Here is a 21,315-nt window from a genome sequence, read left to right on the forward strand (position 1 = left end):
TTGTTTCCGGTATCAGACTATTGTTAATCGGGCTGCTGATAACAGGAAAAAACAATAAACCTCTGCATTTAAGGTTATTGTTTAAATTTGAGCCTAATGATAGCAAAGCAAGACAACAGGAAGGCACCTTCACTCTTCTTGTCTCCGCGTCTGCTAAAAACATTTTTGTTTAGACAAGCTTACCCAGACGTGTAGAATGTTGCCATGTGTTTTAATCTGTTTTTAGCTCATTGTTGATTTTAGTTATATTTGAATGTTTTAAATAGCTGTTTTTAACTTTCATAGCTTTAATCCTTCTGTAAAATGCTTTGAAGGTTTGTGTTTTTAAAAAATAATCAAGTAGTCTATACATTGTATGAAATAAATAAGCATTTTAAGAGTAAGGCTGCAATACTTAGTGGGTTCATTGGTCAAGCAAGGGATGGGGAACCGAAATATTTTGAGGTCCCTGGGCCAAAAAAATAGGTCCCCACCTCTGCAACGCTAAAGACCTTCCACTGAAGATATTAAAACCCAGGCAGGCAGATATCAGTAGGATCATTCCTTCAGGTATTTAGATCCCCAGTTGCTGGGGCTTTGACGTCATTCTTTGCACCTGCAGGGGAGAATCCGCATTCAAGTCCATTCTAAGGACAGGTGCTGTCTAAATTTCCAAGAGTGAAATGCTGGATCCGTTGGATAAATATTTATTCTTCCAGGCACCAAACGTCTCTGGGAGAAGATTCAAATTCTTAGCTAATGTTTAACCATCAGGAGTTCCCTGGTTAAATAAAGGCAAAGGCTTAATAGCAGGAATATGGAAATTGTTAGTAGGTTTGCACACTTGATTACAAAGTTAAATATTTGCTTGGCTGCTGTGGAACACCCCCTTCTCCAGGGAAGATGTTATTTGTCACTAAACAGCTTGGCTCACATCCTGCCTTTACCATTGTGTAAACTGGGAGAATCCTGTATAAATGGTTAGCTTGGCAGTAGACTGCAGAGAAGGAGTGGAAAGTTGGAATGTTGATGTGTAGAAAGCATTAGCTAACAGCACTTACAGGCCTAGGCTCCTAGACCATTGGCAGCCTTTGGAAATGAATGCCAGGAAGGGTCTGGTCTCAGAATTTTATCGGATGTTACTGAACGCGAAATTTGGTGATTTCCATGGCCTGCAGAATGTTTGGGGGACAGATCTTGAAAAAGCCTTTTCTGGTTCAGCTTGTTAGGGCGTCTCTCGTTGGACCTCTGCCCCACACAAGACAACAATCTCAGTTTCAGTGAGGGAAGCCTCTTTGAAACTAATTGCCTGCTGGTGCCTCACTCCAGGAAAATCAAGTCCTTCATGGAGTGCATAGTTGAACTATGGAACTCACATCCACAGTAGGCATGAGGGACAGGTCATCATCGGGATGTTTGGCCTACAGCATTGAAAATCTTAGGACAGCCCTCCCCTCCCCTCTGCCACCTGTTTTGGAGATTTGTTTTTTTCCTTGATGCAAAAAATTGAATTTCTTTTTAATCAGCCAGAGTAGATACAGCCCTGGGCAGAGTTAATTAAAAGACTAATTAATGACAGAACTCTCTTGTGGCCCTCTGGGATTTGCTGAAATGCCTTTTTAATAAATAAATGAATAAATCACAGATTGATCAGGGCTGCAACTTGTTTAAATCCCGCCCTGTACAGTTTCTACAGGATTGAGTAGGCTTTTGGTCAGCAACACTTCCAATATATGACTCACCCGCCTCTTCCCACCTCACCAAATTTAATTAGCATGCACGGGCAGCTTCATTCCTGATGACTCGTGCTCCTGTTTTTAGCACTGACCTCTCAGTCACCCAGAAGAAAGCTGTCAATCTAAAGGCATCGTTGAGACATGACAAGAAGGGGGCGCTTTTGGTGGGTGGTTCCTGTGTCCTATTGGAGGATGGGGAAGATGCATAGCCTGAGGGTAACTCCTAGATCAGCACTGTCCTGTGAGGCACAGCCCGCCTCAGTGGCAAGGAGTGTCAGTGAGAGACCAGCGTTAAAACTATGATACCTCTTTAAGCCATCATGGCTTCCCCCAGAGCATCCTGGGAGCTGTAGTTTGTAAAGGGGACTGTGAGTTGTTCGGAAACCCGTATTCCACTCCCAGAGCTACAGTTCCCAGAGTGGAATTCCTCTTCACAGGGAACCGTGGGAACTGTAGCTCTGTGAGGGTGTTTCCTGACAATCTTCAGCGTCCTTAACAAACTGCAGCTCCCAGAATTCCCCTCTCAGAGCTACAATTCCCCGAGTTGCCTGTGAATATGAATGGGCCGTTAAACCATTTTAGTCCTCTGAGGGGAGGGAATAGGGTGTCTCCTAACAACTGTGTAGCTCCCAGAATCCTTTGCTGGAAGCCATGGCTGTTAATGGTCTCCAAGTGTCCCGAAAATGCCACGACTGTCACAAAAACACTTAAGCCATTGTGGCTTCTCGCTATGTCACACAGAGTCCTTAATTCTGCAAGCACGGAAAGGGAGCAGGGGGAGGAGGCCCAGCCCCCTTGCGGTGACGCAGCAGGACCCATGAGATGGGGAGGTGTGGGGTGCCAGCTGCTGTCGGTGCTCTCCTCAGCTCTGCCAGCTGGTACTGCTCAATTATGGTGGTGGTGGTGGCAAGAGTGGCCTTAGGGGCCCCAGCTCATGTAGGCACACAGGGGCCCTTTGGCGGTCCCTCCAACCACTGACCATAGAGACTACGTTACTGGCATGGAGGTACCGCCTTGTAAACATTTGGTGTGGGTGCCTCCTCTGACGCCCAAGGCGGACTGATGGAAGCCCCACAGTTTTGCCATATAGCCTCTAAGTTTCACATATATAACTGAGACATTTGCTGGTACAGTACTCTTACATACAGTGGTGCCTCGCAAGACGAAAAGAATCCGTTCCGCGATTCTCTTCGTCTAGCGGTTTTTTCGTCTTGCGAAGCAAGCCCATTGACGGCTTAGCGGATTAGCGCTATTAGCGGCTTAGCGGATAAGCAGATAAGCGGCTTAGCGGCTTAGAAAAAGGGGGGGGGAGGAAAAAAGTCGGAAAAACTCGCAAGACATTTTCGTTTTGTGAAGCAAGCCCATAGGAAATTCGTTTTGCGAAGCACCTCCAAAACGGAAAACCCTTTCGTCTAGCGGGTTTTTCGTCTTGCGAGGCATTCATCTTGCGGAGCACCACTGTACTCCTCTTGGTGGCAGCCATTTGGGGCAGCTCAGTCAGCCCCATTCTTTTCCTATATTCCATTGGCAGTGCTCATATATACGGGATGCAGGGGGATGAGGACTCTGATGTAGAAGGGAGTGTCCCTATTTTCATTTGAGGAATGTTGGGGGGGGGTATGCAATCCTAGTGCTTTAAACGTTATAGGGTGAGCATGTCCTCTTGTGCAGCATGTCTCGTTATTAGTCAATGTTTCTGTGTCCTTGCTTCTACACCCCCCTTTTTTGAGGGACAGCTGAACCATCATCCTTTAGACCCTTTTAATCTGTTCTTGAAAAAAACAGGAGGCCTCTTTGTATGAGGTGCCGGGCCTTTTGTCAATTAAGCAAATCCCTTTATCACTCTGTTTGAGTTCCCCACCTCATCAACAAGGTATTTAGCTGGCAACCTTTTAAGTGTGTGTTCAGGTTGCTGAGTAGGAGATGAGATAATTAATGATAAGACTTTGGCGATGGTGGCTCCCGGCTCAAGCTGCTGTGGATTTGGGCTCAGCATTTCGGCTGGGGAGGGCGGGATATAAATAAAATTTATTTATTAAAGGGATGGCGGAGAGAGAGATGAGAGGCCCTGTGTTTTCCATCTTCCTTCTCCCTCTCTGAAGAGAAATATTTTTTTCCAGAAACAAAAGGATATTATCATGTTGCTTTTTCTCCCCCTTCAGAAATGTTAGCCTGAGCTTGGAGGTCTGGCCTGTATAGCTTTTTGAATATTTGAAATAAGAAATTGACTTGCTGGATTAGTTAATGGGAATAGCTAGGCGAGCAGCAACCCACGAGTGCTTCCTACTTTTGCCTGCAACGATAAATATCCCCTCAAAAATGCACAAAAGACCATACTTCTTAGCAACCAGGAAGATGTTTACTGAGGTACCACCTGTTCTTGTTGACTGTAGTTCTGAGGAAGTTTTTCAAATATATTTGGTTGTAAGTCTTCCTGCTATGTACAAAAGAATACGAAACCCTCTCTGTTCCTTTCTCCTCAAATCATATACTGTTCTTGTTTTATTTCTTCCGTGTAGCATACCAGGATTTCTTTTCATTCTGGACTCCCATCTATGGTATTTAAGAGACTTCGCTAACATAAATATCCACTGAAAACACCACAATGCACCAAAGACTGTTTGCTCTTCCTTCATGTTTGCATTGCCTCAGCCTCTCCTGTGTCCTCTCAGATGTGCACACATTTCCTGGGTTGCCAGGATTAGATACCCACCCTTCACTCTGAACAGATGAGAGGTCCAAGTGCCTTCATCCCCCATTGATTGGCAGTTGAGATGTGGGGAAGACATTCCCCCCCATAGTATTCAGTGTGATGCTCAGAAACAGACCAGTAGTTGTTGCAGCTGTTCAAGCACTGCCCGGATGTGTTGCCAAATTATCCACCCAGCATCTGCAGTTCGTACTAATTGAACTTTCCAAGAAGTCTCCAAGCAACCCCATGTACGTTATATTGAGGTTCCCATGTGGGTTTCCCCCCTCATTGTATATATTTCTTAATGCATCCTGTTCTAATGCATGGATTTTATTTTATTTTTAAATGCAAATGGAGACTGTTTTGAGCCAAAAACTATGTGGCGAAATTCAGAGAAGTGTGAAATCTGAAAGATAATTATGTTCCGATCTTCACATCAGCCCGGGAGATGTGGATCTGGTCTGTCCACAGAAATCGAGGCCCTTCAGCATTCCCAGGTGCCTCTGGCAATAAGGCCTCCCAATATTTCCCTGACAAGAATCGAGAGGTGCTTGTGGCACCCCAGTTCTCTCAGCATCTGCAGGGTGTGAAATGGCTGCCTGGGTGCTGCGTGGAACCTTAGTGTACATGCATTTTGCATTTATATGCATGTGCGCTAGAGAATCGATGAATCGTCCCCTCACTCAGAGATTTAGGCCTTAGGGCAGAGGTATACCATTTGTGGCTCTGGGGACTTATGGTTATCAAGCCACATGCACAGTCTTCTTAATTTTTTTAAATTGTTGTTGTCAAAGGGACTCTTGCCCACTTGAAGATTCAAGCCTGCCACTTGCCACCTGGAGGGGGTCGGGCAAAGCTGGAGGCTTCAGGTCAGACCTGAATCCCTAGATCTAGCAGAGAGGGATGTAGACTACAAAATTCAGCTGGCTGACAGAAAATTCAGCTGAGATGAGGTTCCCAGGGGTATGGCATGTACCCATCTATGGATTAACTCTCTCTTTAAATACATAGGAATCTGGCTCAGCATTTTCTACACCAGGCACCCCCAAACTCGGCCCTCCAGATGCTTTGGGACTACAATTCCCATCATCCCTGACCACTGCTCCTGTTAGCTAGGGATGATGGGAGTTGTAGTCCCAAAACATCTGGAGGGCCGAGTTTGGGGGTGCCTGGTCTACACTGACTCTCCAGGGTTTCAGACAGGGGACATTCCCATCCCTACCAGGAGGTGCCAGGAATTGAACCTGGGATTTTCTGTATGCAAAGAAGATGCTCCGACACTGAGCTACGGATCTTCTCCCGACTTTCTGGTCACTTCATGTACCGGCCTGGGCATTTTTAAAGGAAGGATTCAGGATTTGGCCTGTGGCATTCAGAAAGGCAACGCCGTATCCCATGGCAACCAAGTTCTGCATTCCTCTCCCTCTCCTCCTTACGAAGCATTTGGTGGCCAACGCAACCGAAGGCAGGGCTCAAGAGTTCAGCGGCGAGAGATCCAGCAGGTATTCTGCTCTGTGCACGGTTTGTGTGTGCTTTTTTTTTTTTAATAAAAAGAACATCTTTCCAGGAAGAATGTAAACACCCGAGCAGAAATAGCAGGGGGCTAATCCCCAAACCGGACGGGCAAGCGCTCAATCCTCCTCCAGCCAGTCTGAAAAGGGCTGGAGGGCAGCCAGTTCCACAAAGCCCCATTTACTTTAAAAGGCTTAAGGATGCAAGCTAACAGCTGCGTCAAAAAGATGGAAAACTCCACTGGCAAAGGACCAAAAAGCTCACTCATCTGGAGGAACCGACTCAAGGTCTTTTCTCACAGCTGTCCAAGAACAAGACAGGTGTGGCTTCGGTTAGGGCATGCCGACTTTCCGATCTTGTACTGTCAAGCTGCAGAGCCACTGGAAGTCATTGTCACCCCATAAAGCTGAATGTTGGAAGATTTAGGACAGATATCAGCTGCTAGAAGCAGCAGGAGGGGGAAGCTTCTCATGCACGGGTCCCACTTGCTGGTTTCTTACAGGCATGGTTGGCCATTGTGAGAACAGGATGTTGGACTAGATGGGCCATTCATTGGCCTGATCCAGCAGGGCTCGCTTTGTGCTTTTACATACCCAAAGATATGTACAGAGAGCCAGTGTGGTGTAGTGGTTAAGAGCGGTAGACTCGTAATCTGGGGAACCGGGTTCGTGTCTCCGCTCCTCCACATGCAGCTGCTGGGTGACCTTGGGCCAGTCACACCACTTTGAAGTCTCTCAGCCCCACTCACCTCACAGAGTGTTTGTTGTGGGGGAGGAAGGGAAAGGAGATTGTTAGTCACTTTGAGACTCCTTAGGGCAGTAATAAAGCCGGGATATCAAATCCAAACTCTACAAGCGTTCAGGCAGCTGTACACACAAGCGCACGGGATGTAATGTGTGAAGAGTCCTCATGACACAGCTGAATGTGTTCCGAGAATACAGAGCTGCTGTTTGGGTCTTCCCTGGATGTCTCTGTGTTGCTTCTCGGTCTTTCTCTCTCTCTCAAAAAGGGTTACTTTAAAAAATGAAATGAAATTGCAAGCTGGTTTTGTCTGCCACAACTCAGCCCCCCTTCTCTTTGCTCAATCTGTCATCTTCCCCGAAATGCATCCTCCAGGCCAGGTATGTTCTGGTACATTAACCAGGTTTCAGCAGTGTTGACAGTCCAGTTACACTGAACAAAAGCCAGGAGGAAGTAACCGGGAATTTGGGGGCTGAGAAGACTCAAATGTATACAACTCACAAGAGCTCATTTTTATTTTCATCTTACTTTTTTCTTCTTTTTTCTTCGTTTTGTTCTCATCTGGTTGCCGCCAGCTCATTCAGAAGAATTAGGTGGAAGAGGGTTGTTGCTGTTTTTACTTTCTCATATCCAGCTATGTGTGGGGAATTGCTTATTGAATGCTGCCCCTACGTGATTTATATCCTGCAACCAAAAAATTAGGGTATATCTTGAGGTAGGTTCTTTCTCCTTGATGGATCTAATTATTTTGCTTCATAAAAAAAGAATGTATTCCCCCTGTCAAAGTCTGCACTCCTTTGACAGTCCACTCCTCCATGACCAGATTCTGCTTCCTGTGTATTATTTACAAGGATGTGTGTGCACTGACCACAAAAGTTGGTTCGGTCCCCAATTCAGCCCTGCTGTGATCCAGGGTGCTTTGTACTGCTGCCCAGTTTGACTCAGGGTTTCTCTGACCTTCCAGTTTACTAGTGAGAAAAAAAAGAACTGTCTAACCTTTCCACACCTTTTGACAGAAGTGGATGAAATTTGCAGGCTGCTTACCCCTCCAGAATAGTTGAAGCCTGCCAAATCACAGGCAAATAGGCCCAGGGGCCGATGAGCCAAAAAATCCTTCTGAGGCACCCCACTTGGTCTCTGTATCCATCTTACCCACTCCCAGCATGCATTGGGAGAACAATATCAGGCCTTTCTGTCCCAACCACTAGCCGTTCCTGCCCTCTGAGACCCCTCAGGTGTCCATGCTTGGGTGTATTCCTTTGAATCTGGCAGACATAATTGTGGTGCTCATGAAAAGACCTGAAAAGCATAGTAATGTTCCACACACAACCCCAAATCAGAAATTAACCATGTGAGCTGGGCCCTTATAAATTTCCATCTCTAACAGATATTTTGGACAAAAAGGTAGGGGGGAATCCAGCTGTTTTTAATGAGATTTCCCTCTGCCCACGGAAGATAGAGTCCCTGCAAGGCTTGCTGCTTATTCTCCATTGCCTAATTTTAGAAAATGAAGTTGAATACAGTTGAAATGGTATATTCTCAGCCTCTTCCTTGAAACACAAAGAGCAGAGGGGCTTTGTTCCCTGCTTGATTTCTGGAGGGTGGGATTCCTTCACAATGGGTGGCGATGCTTAAGCATGTATCTTGCACTCAAAATGGCTGCCGAGATCTCTCATGAAAAAACAAGATTCCCCCCACACACACCTTCCTTCCTTCCTTCCTTCCTTCCTTCCTTCTAACTGAAATTCTCCCAATAAAATATTATTAATAATAAAAAGTTATTTCCCAGCTTTCCTCCAAGGAGCTCGAGGTGGTATGTGTGCTTCTTTTAACAGTGGGGTGTGTGTGTGAAAAGAAAACACCTGAGAGGGCCAAGTCAGTCTAGGGCCTGAGGGTCCTTCGCTAAGAAGCTGCTGCCTGCAATCCAAAGGATCGCCACATGAGGCAGCCTCACATGGATCATAGGAGCTCCTGACACCCATCGTTTTTCTTGCATGCGCTGCTTCAAAGCACAGGAGCATAACTAAAAGAGAAATGTTGGCAACCCGTGCTGCCTTTGTGGAGTAATTCTGATATCCTCTTCATTCTCATAAATCATAGCAGTGTCTCTTGCTCATCTGGCATGGGGTGAGGTGGGGGGTGTTCTGTAGATACCGTGGGCTTTCTGAAACCCCCGTAAATTCGCTTGGCTGAAGTGTTGTGCACATGGACCGGAACGCCAAGCCGCACTTCCCATTAATTAGTGGAGCTGCTCACCAAATTGTCCCTCTGCTGAATTCCTCCCTCGATCCTCTCTGTTCGGCTCCAGCGGAAATGTTTGCCAGAGCAGAACTAACGATGCTGAAACCCGTAGTTCTTCACTGTCAGGAATGTTTAGTGCACATAAGGTGAGAGAGTTGAGCTAGCGTAGTGGTAAGAAGCAGCGTAGTGGTAGAAGAAGAAGACATTTTGTCGCCTGAGGCAAAACAGAATATGGTGCCCATTCAGTGGTGTAGCGTAGGTTGCCAGTGCCCGGGGCCGTGCGGAGGGAGGAAAATGGAGTACGCATGCGCATTGAAATGCCCAATGGTGTCCATGTCACCCGGGAGATCACAGCCACAGAGATAAGAAAAGAAGAGACGTTCCGTTGTCTGGAGAGGTTACTTCCCGGTTCTCAAGGAGAAGCCATTTTCAATGGAGTCCAGCGACGGAAGCATGTAGCAGTATTGAGGCGGCACCAGGAGTTGAAATTTTGTGCCCCAAAACAATTTTGCTCCTGGGGCAATTGCCCTTGTGGCTTCCCCCACGGTATGTTACTGTGCCCTCCTCCCCCACTACCGTCGCTGCCTTCCCCCTGCCTCTTCTGCCTGAGGCGATTGGAAGCAACCTGGGGAAGCCCTGGTGCGCTGAAGAAAAAGGAGACCAAAAGAGGACATTGTGAGGCAGAGGCCACAGGCGATAAGTGCAGGAGGCCCAGGTCTGCTACCCCTCACAGCTGTCCCCACCCTGAGGTGGCTGCCTCACCAGAGCTAATAGGTGAGCTGGCCCTGGCTAGAGTGCTAGACTATTAAGACGGGAGAGATCCAGGTTCTAGTGCCCACTCAGCCACAGAGCTGTGTGACCTTGTGATACGACAGTCCGTCTCTTACTCTCAACCTAGCCTACCGCAAAAGGTGTTGTGAGCTTAAAATGGTGAACAGAACTTTATACACCATAACTTGTGCCAGTCATGGTTTGGTGAGATGTCTGAACCAAAATAAAAATAAAAATTGGGAAACATGCTGCCTCTGAACATGCCTGCACCAGAAGTAAGACCTGCTCTAGCTTTGATGGTGCTCTGATCAAAGTGTCCCTTAGAGAGGGCCTCCTCCTCTGTCAGCGGATCCTGCACAACTTGCCTTGCTGTGATCGTGGTGCTCCAAGAAGCCCTGAGGGATTGCCTATGGCTTCATTTTCCACACTGCCACAGCAATGTTTGAATTGCAAGAAATACAGTATAATAATCACCACCTAAGTTTGCTTTCCCCCCTCTACCCTCCCCAACCCTGTTTCCTTTTGTGTCGTTTGTTAGCCTGTTTTAGTGGATTGTGTCTAAAATGCGCTTTTTGGCAGGAAGGCCAGGTATAAATGAACAAACGGGGAGAATGGGAGCATTACTACATTTTGAAAAATTATTACTCAGCCCTGTGGGATTCTTTCCATTGCTCACCTTTCCCTCTCTCCCTCTCTCTGCCTTTATTGCAGATGTTCATTGTTGAGAAGATAGAAGGAATCCATTGCAGCCTGCATGAGTTCACCATCTCCGGGTCTACGTACACACCGGAGGGACAAATGTAAGCACTTGGCACTTCTCTTTGGCTTTATTTATCAAGTAGAGAGCTAGGAAAGTTATCTAGAGGCAGGCTCAGAAAGGAATGTCAACCAGGGTATACTTAATTAGATTAGAGATTTAATTTTAATTTCACTTATTTACTAGCAGCCTTGCACTTGGCTTTGCTCAGGAATTCTAAGAAACCAAAAAAACAAGGCAGTATTGGAAGATTCATTCTGCCATCTTGATTCAAAATGCTGTCCAATTGTATCTGAACATAGATGAAAACCTGCTCCTTGATCTCAGAAACCATCATGCCATATTTGATTTCAATATCTTAAGAAGTGCCCCAAGTGCATAGTGAACAAACAACTTTCCAAAAGGCCTAGTAGATTGTAATCCTCCTCCGAAATTTCTACAAATTTGAAAAGCAAGGTTAAAAACGTTTTAAATGCATAAAATTAAAGTTGCAGCTCTGGGTTGGCAGTGCTGGGGACACCCAGCATTAAATTTATTCTTTAGCCCCAGGATGTGCCATGTGGCGTGGAGAGAGAACAGGAAGATCCCTTCTGTGAATCTTGCAAAACGCCTCTTCTGTTTGCTTTGGTTTCCCGGAACCTTGCAGCCGCCATCTTCCAATAAAACCCACCTACCACACACACACAAAATAACCAGTTGCCAGTTCTGCCATGTGCATTGATTTCCAGATGGTCTGGGTTTCATCCTTCACAAAGGGGGCACATGAGGCTTATTCTGCCCTTACTTAAAACATTAAAAATCTCTATGATCTAACAAGCTGTTAAAGGGGAGTTCCATGATTTTTTTTCTTTAAAAAAAGGAAGCTGGATGGGGGCAATTTTTGAGGCTGGCTGGGCCTGCTGAGAGTTATTGTCCAGTAACACCTGAAGGTTTTCCGTCCTTGGGTTAAACCCCCTCTCTTCCTGTGCCACACCTCTGATCTAACTATTCGCACAGCTCTGATCTAACTATCCCTGCCCTTTCATTGCCGTTTTTCCTTTATTTTATATAAAATCTCCTGGTTTTTTAAAAATATAGTAACAAATATATAACACAGCATCCTCACCCCCATAACAGATATCAGATGGCACATTAACATAAATTATTCTTATTAACCCATGCAAATTATCCAAATCTCCATCATATAATGTATCGGGCACAGCACAAAAGTTTTTTCTTTTTAAAATCCATCATGGATAATTGTTCCTAGGGAAGGCTATATTTCAAGCTGTGCTGCTTAGGATAGCCATATCTGCAAAGATGATTTGGAGAGTTTACCTTTTAAGACCTGTTTCGTTTTGAAAGAATGACCACTCTACTGTACTGCATCAAATTTGTCTGTTTTCCTTTTCGTTTTCTTCCTTTAATTGCTTTCAAGTTATGAGTTATTTTCTCAGCGATAGCCAGTTGCCAGACATCTTTATTCTGTAAGTCCGAAGATAATTCTTTGAAGGCCTTCTGGGTTTGAGCGCTAGATTTTCTATGGCTGGTTTTTGAAAAACAATTTCTCTGATTTGGTCCTCATATAACCATGTTCACTTAAAAATTCTGCATTCTATCCAGTGGTCGCCACGCTCAAAGTAGACCCATTGTCAATAATAGACATAGAATTGTACATTTATAGAGTTGGAAGGGACCCAGAGGGTCATCTAGTCCAACCCCCTGCAATGCAGGAATCACAGCTGTTGGAAAGCCTCCAATGAAGGAGAGTCCAACACCTTCCAAAGAAGTCAACTCCTATGACTAACATAAAACCATTAATCTCTCTGGGGTATGAGTATGACAAACATTGGATACGACCTTCGGGTTCCACATTTTAATTTATTTGAATTTAGTTTTGCCATGGAGCACTGCAGTGGTGTCATTAGGGGCCTGTAAGCTGCTCAGATCCTGCTCCAAACCAGTCGGAATTCATGATGCAGTTCGTAAGGCTGTAAATCACCAGGGTCAAGTCACTTTTTTATCCAGTTTTGAATCTTGGGCTATTTTAAGAGGCGCATCCATGGGAAACAGCAAGTGGAATAAAGCTCCACTTGGAAGAATGTACAGCAAATTGCTTTGGAATGGGTGGAGCCTAAGCAGAGCGAGGGAAAAGAGCTGCAGGTTTAGCTCCGGGATCTGTGGGGATCCACGTCTTGCATCCAAGGGTTGCACATGCAGGATCCACCATGTAAATAGTGGCAAATTATACTTGGGGAGGGACAGACCTCATAGGGATCGGTTTCTTTCCATTTCCTTATTCTCCGATCTTCAGTTTGCCCCATTTCTGCATTAGCACAAAAAATCATATACAATTTCAAGGATATTTCTCCTAATATTTGTATGCAGTCTTGCTTGATACAAACATATTCTCCCTAGCTGTGGCATACAATTTTCTGTATACACTTTCCCCTCATATGTTGTTGTTGTTGAACTGCACTGCAGAATTTGGAGAAGTGTGAATGTCAATGCAAAAAAAGAGCAGAGAATCTCAGCATTTGTGCACCTCACTTAATATGTAAATTTCTAGACCTTATTTCTCTACCCTGCAATATTTTTGAAACTCTGGTCTTGTGGGCTGAAGAGCTAAGCGGAACACTCACCTGCACCAGTGTAAATTTTATTCGGCTCCTCCAGCTTCTTAATTTTCAGCAGCCAGAAAGCTTTCAAGCATATCTCTGTGGCCACACATTCTAGAAACTTACCAGTACATATTAAAAAAAAAAAACAAAAAACAAGGAGCTAAAATACTCCGCTCCTTTTTCAACATTCCTATGGAGTTTCGGCAAAAACAAAACCCTGGCAGGAGATCTAGAATTATTTGGGTGTAAGGGTGTGTTAATTCCCTTCTCCTCTTCAATGTATAAACTTTTTTCTCTCCCCCCCCCCACCCCGACTCTAATGATCCCTTAATTAGCAAAGAACTTTTCCATCACAGCTGTGCTTAGTCCAAGACATTTGCTAATGTCTCATGAAAGGGTACAATTTGTCACTCCGTTCGAAACAGCTCGTTGACAGAAGGCCTCCTTCCGACCTTCCAAAAATGGCTTTTCCACAGGGATTTAATCGGGCAGGCTCAGGGTCTAATTTGAGCAGTCTGGATGGGGGGTGGGCAGCCCTCAGCCTGGGATTTGGGAAGGACTTGGGGGCTGGGGGCCCGGAGGGTCAGCACCCCTCTAGTTAAAACAAGCTTGAGGTAGTACTGGGCAGGAAGGACCTCTGCCGAAGACCCCATTGCCAGTCAAAACAGACAGTACTGAACTAGATGGACCAAAGGCCTGGCTTAGTATAGGGCAGCTTCGTGGGAGGAGAGCCTCTGAGAACGTGCAAAGTCCGTTTTCAGCATTTCTGAGTGGTCACAGCCTGGCACTGCATACGAAGCTGCCTATTCTATTTCAGGAAAGACGTTCAGGACAAACAGCTCCATATGAGGCGCAAGCTGGAGCTAGTAAAGGACCTAAGGGCGCCTGCAGGATCAGGCCAGTGAGGACCCATCTAGTCCAGCATCCTGTTCTCACAGGGTCCGACCAAATGCCTTTTCTGGGAAACCCGCAAACAGGACCTCCTGTGGTTTCCAGCAACTGGGATTCAGAAGCATTGCTGTTTCCGACTCTGGAGGCAAAGCAGCGCCATAGTAACCATCCCCTTTTAAAGCCATCTAGGTTGGTGGCATCTTAGGGTTGTGGGTGGCGCTGTGGGTTAAACCACAGAGCCTAGAACATGCCTATCAGAAGGTCGGCAGTTCGAATCCCTGTGATGGCATGAGCTCCCGTTGCTCGGTCCCTGCTCCTGCCAACCTAGCAGTTCAAAAGCACTTCAAAGTGCAAGTAGATAAATAGGTACCACTCCAGCGGGAAGGTAAATGGCATTTCCGTGCGCTGCTCTGGTTCGCTAGAAGTGGTTTAGTCATTCTGGCCACATGACCTGGAAGCTGTACGCCGGTTCCCTTGGCCAATAAAGCGAGATGAGCGCCACAACCCCAGAGTTGGCCACAACTGGACCTAGTGGTCAGGGGTCCCTTTACCTTTACTAACTTGGGGGCCATCACTGCCTCCTGTGGGAGGGAGTTCCGTAGTTTAACTAGGTGTTGTGTGAAGAAGTCCTTTCTTTTCTCTGTCCCGAATCTTCCAATATCGGACATCCCCAAATTCTAGTGTTATGAGAGAGGGAGGAAAACTTCTCTATGCACTTTCCCTGTGTCCCACATAATTTTATAAACTTCTATCCTGCCGTCTCTTAGGGCTTATCGACACTTCCGTTTGCCCTACCGCTTTCCCCCGAGGAAACCCGATCTTTGGCACAGAATTGGAACAAATGGCAAGCGAGTTTACTGCAAAATAGTGGGTTTTCTGAGGGAAAGCAACAGGGCAAAGGCAAAACCATTCAGACCCATGCACAGGACCCAGGCAGAAGTGCGGACGATCCCTTGCACAGGGTTTCTCTAAGAAGTCACAAATCTTTCCACAAAGTGGAGTCACTGCATACCCTTAATCATTTTAGTCTCCCTTTTCCAACTCTAATAATCCTTTTTGAGGCGAGGCGAGCAGAATGGTGAGGTGACCAGCACTCCAAATTGCTGGTTGCCCCCTAGAATGTTCCAGAATGTTGCCTCAGCAACAAAGCCTTAGAGACCCCGTCTGTACAATATATTTAAACAGTATCATCTCATGGTAACAAGTCATGACTCGCCCCCACCCCCCAATAATCCTGCAGACCACTGTTCCCCTCACTGGTTTTAGTCAGTTTTATGGAACGCTAATAAAATAGAATTTTATTTAAAACTGCAATTGCTGCAAGGGACAGAAAAATCCCTAAGCCATCTGCTGAGACCCTCTGCAATTTTTAAGCGGTCCATGGGAGGGAAAAGTTTGTGAACCACTGGACTGCGTTATTTATATAGCAGGTCAGGACAGAAATCCCAGAGACAGATAAATAATAAAAACAAATAAACAAATGGTTCCATTCTTTTGTTCATTATCTCCTGGTGCAAACAGTCCCGGTTTGTTTTGATTTCAAGTGCAGGTATAAGGTTCATCCCCTTTTATTCTTGTTGATGGATGAATACTTACTATGCTTACATTCTATTCTGGGTTAAGGATTATCAGTGTTTGAGAAGTCATTCTGTATTTCAATTGTTTTGTAAGTTGTTTGGTGACGCTTCGTTAAAGGCGATGAGCAAAGATATAATACCACAATACCTCAAGGAACGCCTCTCTCCATATGAACTTGCCCGGACCCTGAGATCATCTTCTGAGGCCCTTCTTCATTTGCCTCTTCCACAAGAGGGCCAGAGGGCTCCCCATTTGCAGTGGCTCCCCATTTGTGGGATGCTGTTTACACCTTTAGGCACCAGGCAAAAACGTTCCTCTTTTAACCAGGCCTTTGGTTGATTTGACATCCTATGCCCTTTTAAAATGTATTGGGTTGCTCTTGCTTTTATTTTTATTATGTATTTTGTGCTTTTATATTGTGATTTTATCTTGTGGACTGCCCTGAGTCTTGCGAGTATACAAATAACAATAACAACAGTACAATAACTCCTGTCCCTTTTAAAGTTATCCCAGTGATTTGAAATGTCTTAACTTGTAATGCCAGTAAAGTTATTTGTATTATAACAACAATACATAATGTTAGTTAATAATGACAATATCCCTCCACTTTTAAATGGCAGCTTCAAGAATGACAGGCCTGTTCGCTGTGGACAGTATGACGGCCTGGTGGAACTTGCCACAATTTGTGCCCTTTGCAACGACTCCTCCCTAGATTACAATGAGGTGGGTTGTGCTTGAAACCAGTTTGTTTATTATAATGATTGTGAATCTTTTCAATAGGTGTTTTTAAAAAAATAAAAATTTTTGTTATATTTTTGTAAACTGCTTTGAGGTTTGTTTGTTTGTTACAATCAGGTGGTATATAAATATTTATGAAATAAAATAATCTGTAATTTGGGGCACTGAATTTTTTCTTACTGTTATTTTCCTTTCTAGACAATAATAATGATAATAGTCTTTAATATTTATTACATTCATATCCCCCCACCTTTCCAAGGAGCTCCCATTTTATCCTCACAGCAACCCTTGTGAGGTAATCTGGACTGAGAGCGAGTGATGTTCAGAAACACACATTGTCTTCCTTTGCATTGTGGAAAGTGTTGATAAAAGTTTATTAAAAGAAGGAAGAAACACACATTTCCAGAAAACCCACAGCACTGAGTTCTATGAGAACTATATTACATATTTCTTTTCTGCTCACTGTTCTTCCCCCTTTTCCCTTCCTGTTAACAGTCCAAGAAAGTCTACGAAAAAGTGGGCGAAGCCACAGAAACGGCCTTGACATGCCTAGTGGAGAAGATGAACGTTTTCGACACGGATACCAGCAGCCTCTCCAAAGTCGAGAGGGCCAACGCATGCAATACAGTGCGTAATACGTTAATTTTCCTTCTGCTTCCTTGCGCTCAGCTGGGGCAGCCAGAGAAGAGAGGTTCAGGGTGGCCTAGGCTTGCTTCCTACACTGGGGGGTCAGCAACCTACATCCCTTGGGCCACAAACAGCCCATGGGAGAACTTCAAAGTCCCTCAGTAAGAGTTCAGTTTGGGCCTATGTCCAGAGTGATCTGGTGTTGGAAAGAGAGGTGAAAGGGAAAGGGGGTGGCAGAGAGAGAGAGGGAGAGAAGGGGTGGGAAAAGAGAAAGAAATTGGGTGGCCTGCCCTCTTTTGGTTCTGGCTGCACCCACCACTGGCTTTGGCCACACACACAGGCAGTGTGTGGCTCCTGACAGAATATCCTAGGGTTGCCATACATCCAGACTTTCTCAGACGTAGCCAGGATTCAACCTTTGAAAACTGGGCAGCTTGCTTTAAATGTCCGGGGAAATATTTGTGTCTGGATTTTAACTTTTTGAAATCTGGCAACCCCATAATATCCCCAAGATAATTATGTTCCTTGAAAGAAAAAAAGGTTGCCCACTCCATCCTTTCATACTCTCCAACATTTCTGTGATGAAAATAGGGATGTCCTGAGGAAAAGTGGGACATTCCGGGATCAAGCCAGAAACCAGGATGGCTTCTGTAAATCTGGGGCTGTCCCTGGAAAATACGGACACTTGGAGGAGCTGGCCACCACCCCAATATCTCTTTGTTTCTCTCAAACACACTCACTCATTCTCTGTCTTTCAGTCGCTTGATCACACCCTCTTTCTATCAGACATGCTCAAAACAGGAAGGATTTCTGGAGGTTAGGAAAGCTAGTTGAGAAGGGAGGGAATTATGAAGGGCAACTGATAATAGCACCAGATAAGCATTGACTTTCTTGGCAGCACCGGCTTTCGGGTCTTTGCCGGAGCCTTGGCGCCAAGATGGAGCTCTTCGTTTGTTACCGTAGTTTTCTGTGTATAAGACACCCCCATATATAAGATGACACCTATTTCTTTTAAACCCCAAATTAAGAAATTAAGTTGTTTAGGGTGTGGGGGAGGTCACTTCCGCCAATCACTCACCTGTCTGCCCACCACTGACGGTTGCTTGCCACAGCCACTGCCAATCGCACACCTTGCCGCAGCTGCCAATCGCCTGCCCACCTAGTCACAGCCACCAATCACCTGCCCAGTTGCTGCAGCCACAGCCAATCGCCAGCAGGCCTTGCTGCAGCTACCAATCACCTGCCCAATCACTCCCCCCTCTGCATTCACTATCCGTGTATAAGACGACAGCCAATTTTTGCCCCTTCTTTTAAAAGCAAAAAGCATCATCTTATACACAGAAAAATACGGCAGATTATTCCATTGAGTTGTGGGCTGCGTAATCCCATTAATCCCCGTGCAAAACATCACCCGAGATGCGCTGCACACCTGCCTGATTGAAAGCCAAAGCAAATGGAAGTTCTACTGAGTCACCCAACCCCTTAAAATGAAGCCCCTCTCGAGTCTTTGCCTTCCTGCTTGCAGGAACACCCTTGGTGCTGGAACTCATAAGAACATAAGAGGAGCTCTTCTGGATTAGAGGCCGGTGGCCCGTCTGGTCCAGCATCCCATCCTCACAGGGGCCAACCAGATGCCCGTGGGATACTGGATGTAGATCTGACTACTGGCAGCCATCCAGATTTTCCTCTGAATGCTGGGTTCATCTATAGGCAGCTGGGAATCTGAAGACTAGAAAAATGAGGTTTGTGAGGAAATGGCATTATGCTTATTCAATTAAACTGAAAGCACCAAGGGTCAACAGGAGTAAATCTGAGGCTTTCTCCAGCGCTGGTAATATTTAATTGGATTGAGGATGATGTGCCTGCACAGCAGATGCCTTTAGTAAGGGGCCCACAGGTATCATCCAGACTGACCCCCACAAAAAACACACAGCAGTAGGACCCTGATACTAGGAATTTTCTAGAAATCTTGGTGTTGAGCTTATCTGCTTTTTTTCTGAACCTTCTCCGTACCTTTTTTGAGGTGGGATGTCCCGCTGAAGGGAATTCACCTTGCTGAAGTTTTGAGGGTTCAACTCCTGCATCCTTTCTTCCCTCCTCCCTCTTCAGGTGATCAAGCAGCTGATGAAGAAGGAGTGCACCCTTGAATTTTCCCGCGACCGCAAGTCCATGTCGGTTTACTGCACGCCGGTGCCGACCAACCACAATTCTTCTGGCAGCAAGCTCTTCGTCAAGGTACCAGCTCGTGGGCAGAGAGCCCTGCTCCACTTGGTGGCCACAGAATGCTGATCTTTCACAAGCTGGCAATGAAAGGGGAGCAGCAACAGAATGTTGCAGCTTGGGGTTCTCCTGCTGAGGGTTGGGAGGGAGTTCCAGAAGGTAGGTGCCACCATGCTAAATGCCACCGAGCTCTGACATTGTGCAGACCAGACCTTCTGATAGGATGGCGTCCGCAGAATGCCCTCTCCAGCAAAACACAGCGATTGGTTGGTTGTGTAGAGGACAATCTTTTAGGTATCCTGGTCCCAAACTGCATAGGGCTTTTCACACCAATACCAGTTCAAAATCCTGCAAAATCCTGCAAGCAAGGTACCCTAGGTTGGAGGGAGTTTGTCTCCATAAGCCACCTAGTTACCTCCACACCAACCACAATAGTAGCCCCATCAACACCAAATTACTTATTTTTTAAAATTAAATTTCTATACCACAGTGGAAGAGTGTGCCAGTGGGAGGTAAAGTCGAACCGTTGGAGAGTTACAGCGCCTGCTGTAGCTATAGAGACTGATACGGGAGAGAGACATGTTTTGTTGCAGCTGGGGCAGAAGAAGCCTGGTTTCACTATTACAGATGCACCACGGCGTTTCTTCTCTCTGCATTTACAATACAAAAACTCGAAAAACAGCAACCCATAATGTAATAACAAACTAAAACAATTGCAGTACTCCAGCCACGATTGGCGGACTCAAAACTCCCCATTGTCCCTCGCCATTGACCATACTGGCTGCTGGGGGCTCCCTCTCTCTGCTGCTTTTCCTCCAAGGTTTTAGCTCTGGGCAAGGCTGAATCCTGGCAATGCTTACAAAAGGTTTTAGTGAACCTGTAATCCCGGGGAATTGGCATTCTCTTACTTACTCATTACATATATACCCACCTTTCATTCATCAGGGGCGTAACATGATGGTGCTATTCTTCTGTGAAGAAGCGTTTTCTGCTGCTTCTGCACAAGGGTTGTTCTGTCTATGTCATCGATTTCCCCTTTCCGTCTGGGTTTTGTAGTGACCTAATCAGGGTTCCCGGTATTCCACATAACTCTGCTCCGTTCTCCAAGCTTCCCCCTTCTGCGAAACATGCGGCATTTGAAGACTGGCAAAGCAGCACCACCTAGAGGAAATGCTGGGAATTGGCTGCGTTCCCAGTGACCTAAACTATCACTGGGCTTAACCTCTACAATCGCTCACTTAGCAGAGCTTCTCATATGCAAGAGGATATCGGGAGGAAAACGGACAATTCAAAAGCCAGCATCCTTGCTATAGCAGGGTAGGAAGACCGGATGCACCTCCAGAGCTTGCTGCACTCTAGCTCTAGGGTTTGGACTGGGTGTCCATCAATATGCAGATGATACCCAGCTCTACCTCTCTTTCAAATCAGAACCAGTGAAGGTGGTGAAGGTCCTGTGTGAGTGTCTGGAGGCGGTTGGAGGATGGATGGCGGCTAATGGATTGAGGCTGAATCCTGACAAGACAGAAGTACTGTTTTTGGGGGACAGGGGGCGGGCTGGTGTGGAGGACTCCCTGGTCCTGAATAGGGTAACTGTGCCCCTGAAGGACCAGGTGCGCAGCCTGGGAGTCATTTTGGACTCACAGCTGTCCATGGAGGCACAGGTCAATTCTGTATCCAGGGCAGCTGTCTACCAACTCCACCTGGTACGCAGGCTGAGACCCTATCTGCCTGCGGACTGTCTCACCAGAGTGGTGCATGCTCTAGTTATCTCCCGCTTGGACTACTGCAATGCGCTCTACGTGGGGCTACCTTTGAAGGTGACTCGGAAACTACAACTAATCCAGAATGCGACAGCCAGACTGGTGACTGGGGGTGGCCGCCGAGACCACATAACACCGGTCTTGAAAGACCTACATTGGCTCCCAGTACGTTTCCGAGCACAATTCAAAGTGCTGGTGTTGACCTTTAAAGCCCTAAACGGCCTCGGCCCAGTATACCTGAAGGAGCGTCTCCACCCCCATCGTTCTGCCCGGACGCTGAGGTCCAGCGCCGAGGGCCTTCTGGCGGTTCCCTCATTGCGAGAAGCAAAGCTACAGGGAACCAGGCAGAGGGCCTTCTCGGTAGTGGCGCCTGCCCTGTGGAATGCCCTCCCATCAGATGTCAAAGCGATAAATAACTACCTGACATTCAGAAGACATCTTAAAGCAGCCCTGTTCAGGGAAGTTTTTAATC

At 46.1% G+C, this 21,315-nt stretch overlaps 1 protein-coding gene across 1 annotated transcript in view; it reads left to right on the forward strand.

The window, feature by feature from the left end:
* The window catches only part of ATP2A3 (ATPase sarcoplasmic/endoplasmic reticulum Ca2+ transporting 3), an 89,966-nt gene that overhangs the window by 48,732 nt on the left and 19,919 nt on the right, over positions 1–21,315 (forward strand). The window contains exons 9-12 of the mRNA XM_083714415.1: positions 10,384–10,472; positions 16,119–16,221; positions 16,732–16,863; positions 18,973–19,098. Of these exons, the coding sequence (XP_083570541.1) occupies positions 10,384–10,472; positions 16,119–16,221; positions 16,732–16,863; positions 18,973–19,098 (450 nt within the window). The remainder of the gene's footprint in view (positions 1–10,383; positions 10,473–16,118; positions 16,222–16,731; positions 16,864–18,972; positions 19,099–21,315) is intronic.

Source organism: Podarcis gaigeae, assembly GCF_964106915.1.
Source record: "Podarcis gaigeae genome assembly, chromosome: 15".
NCBI classification, from domain to species: domain Eukaryota; kingdom Metazoa; phylum Chordata; class Lepidosauria; order Squamata; family Lacertidae; genus Podarcis; species Podarcis gaigeae.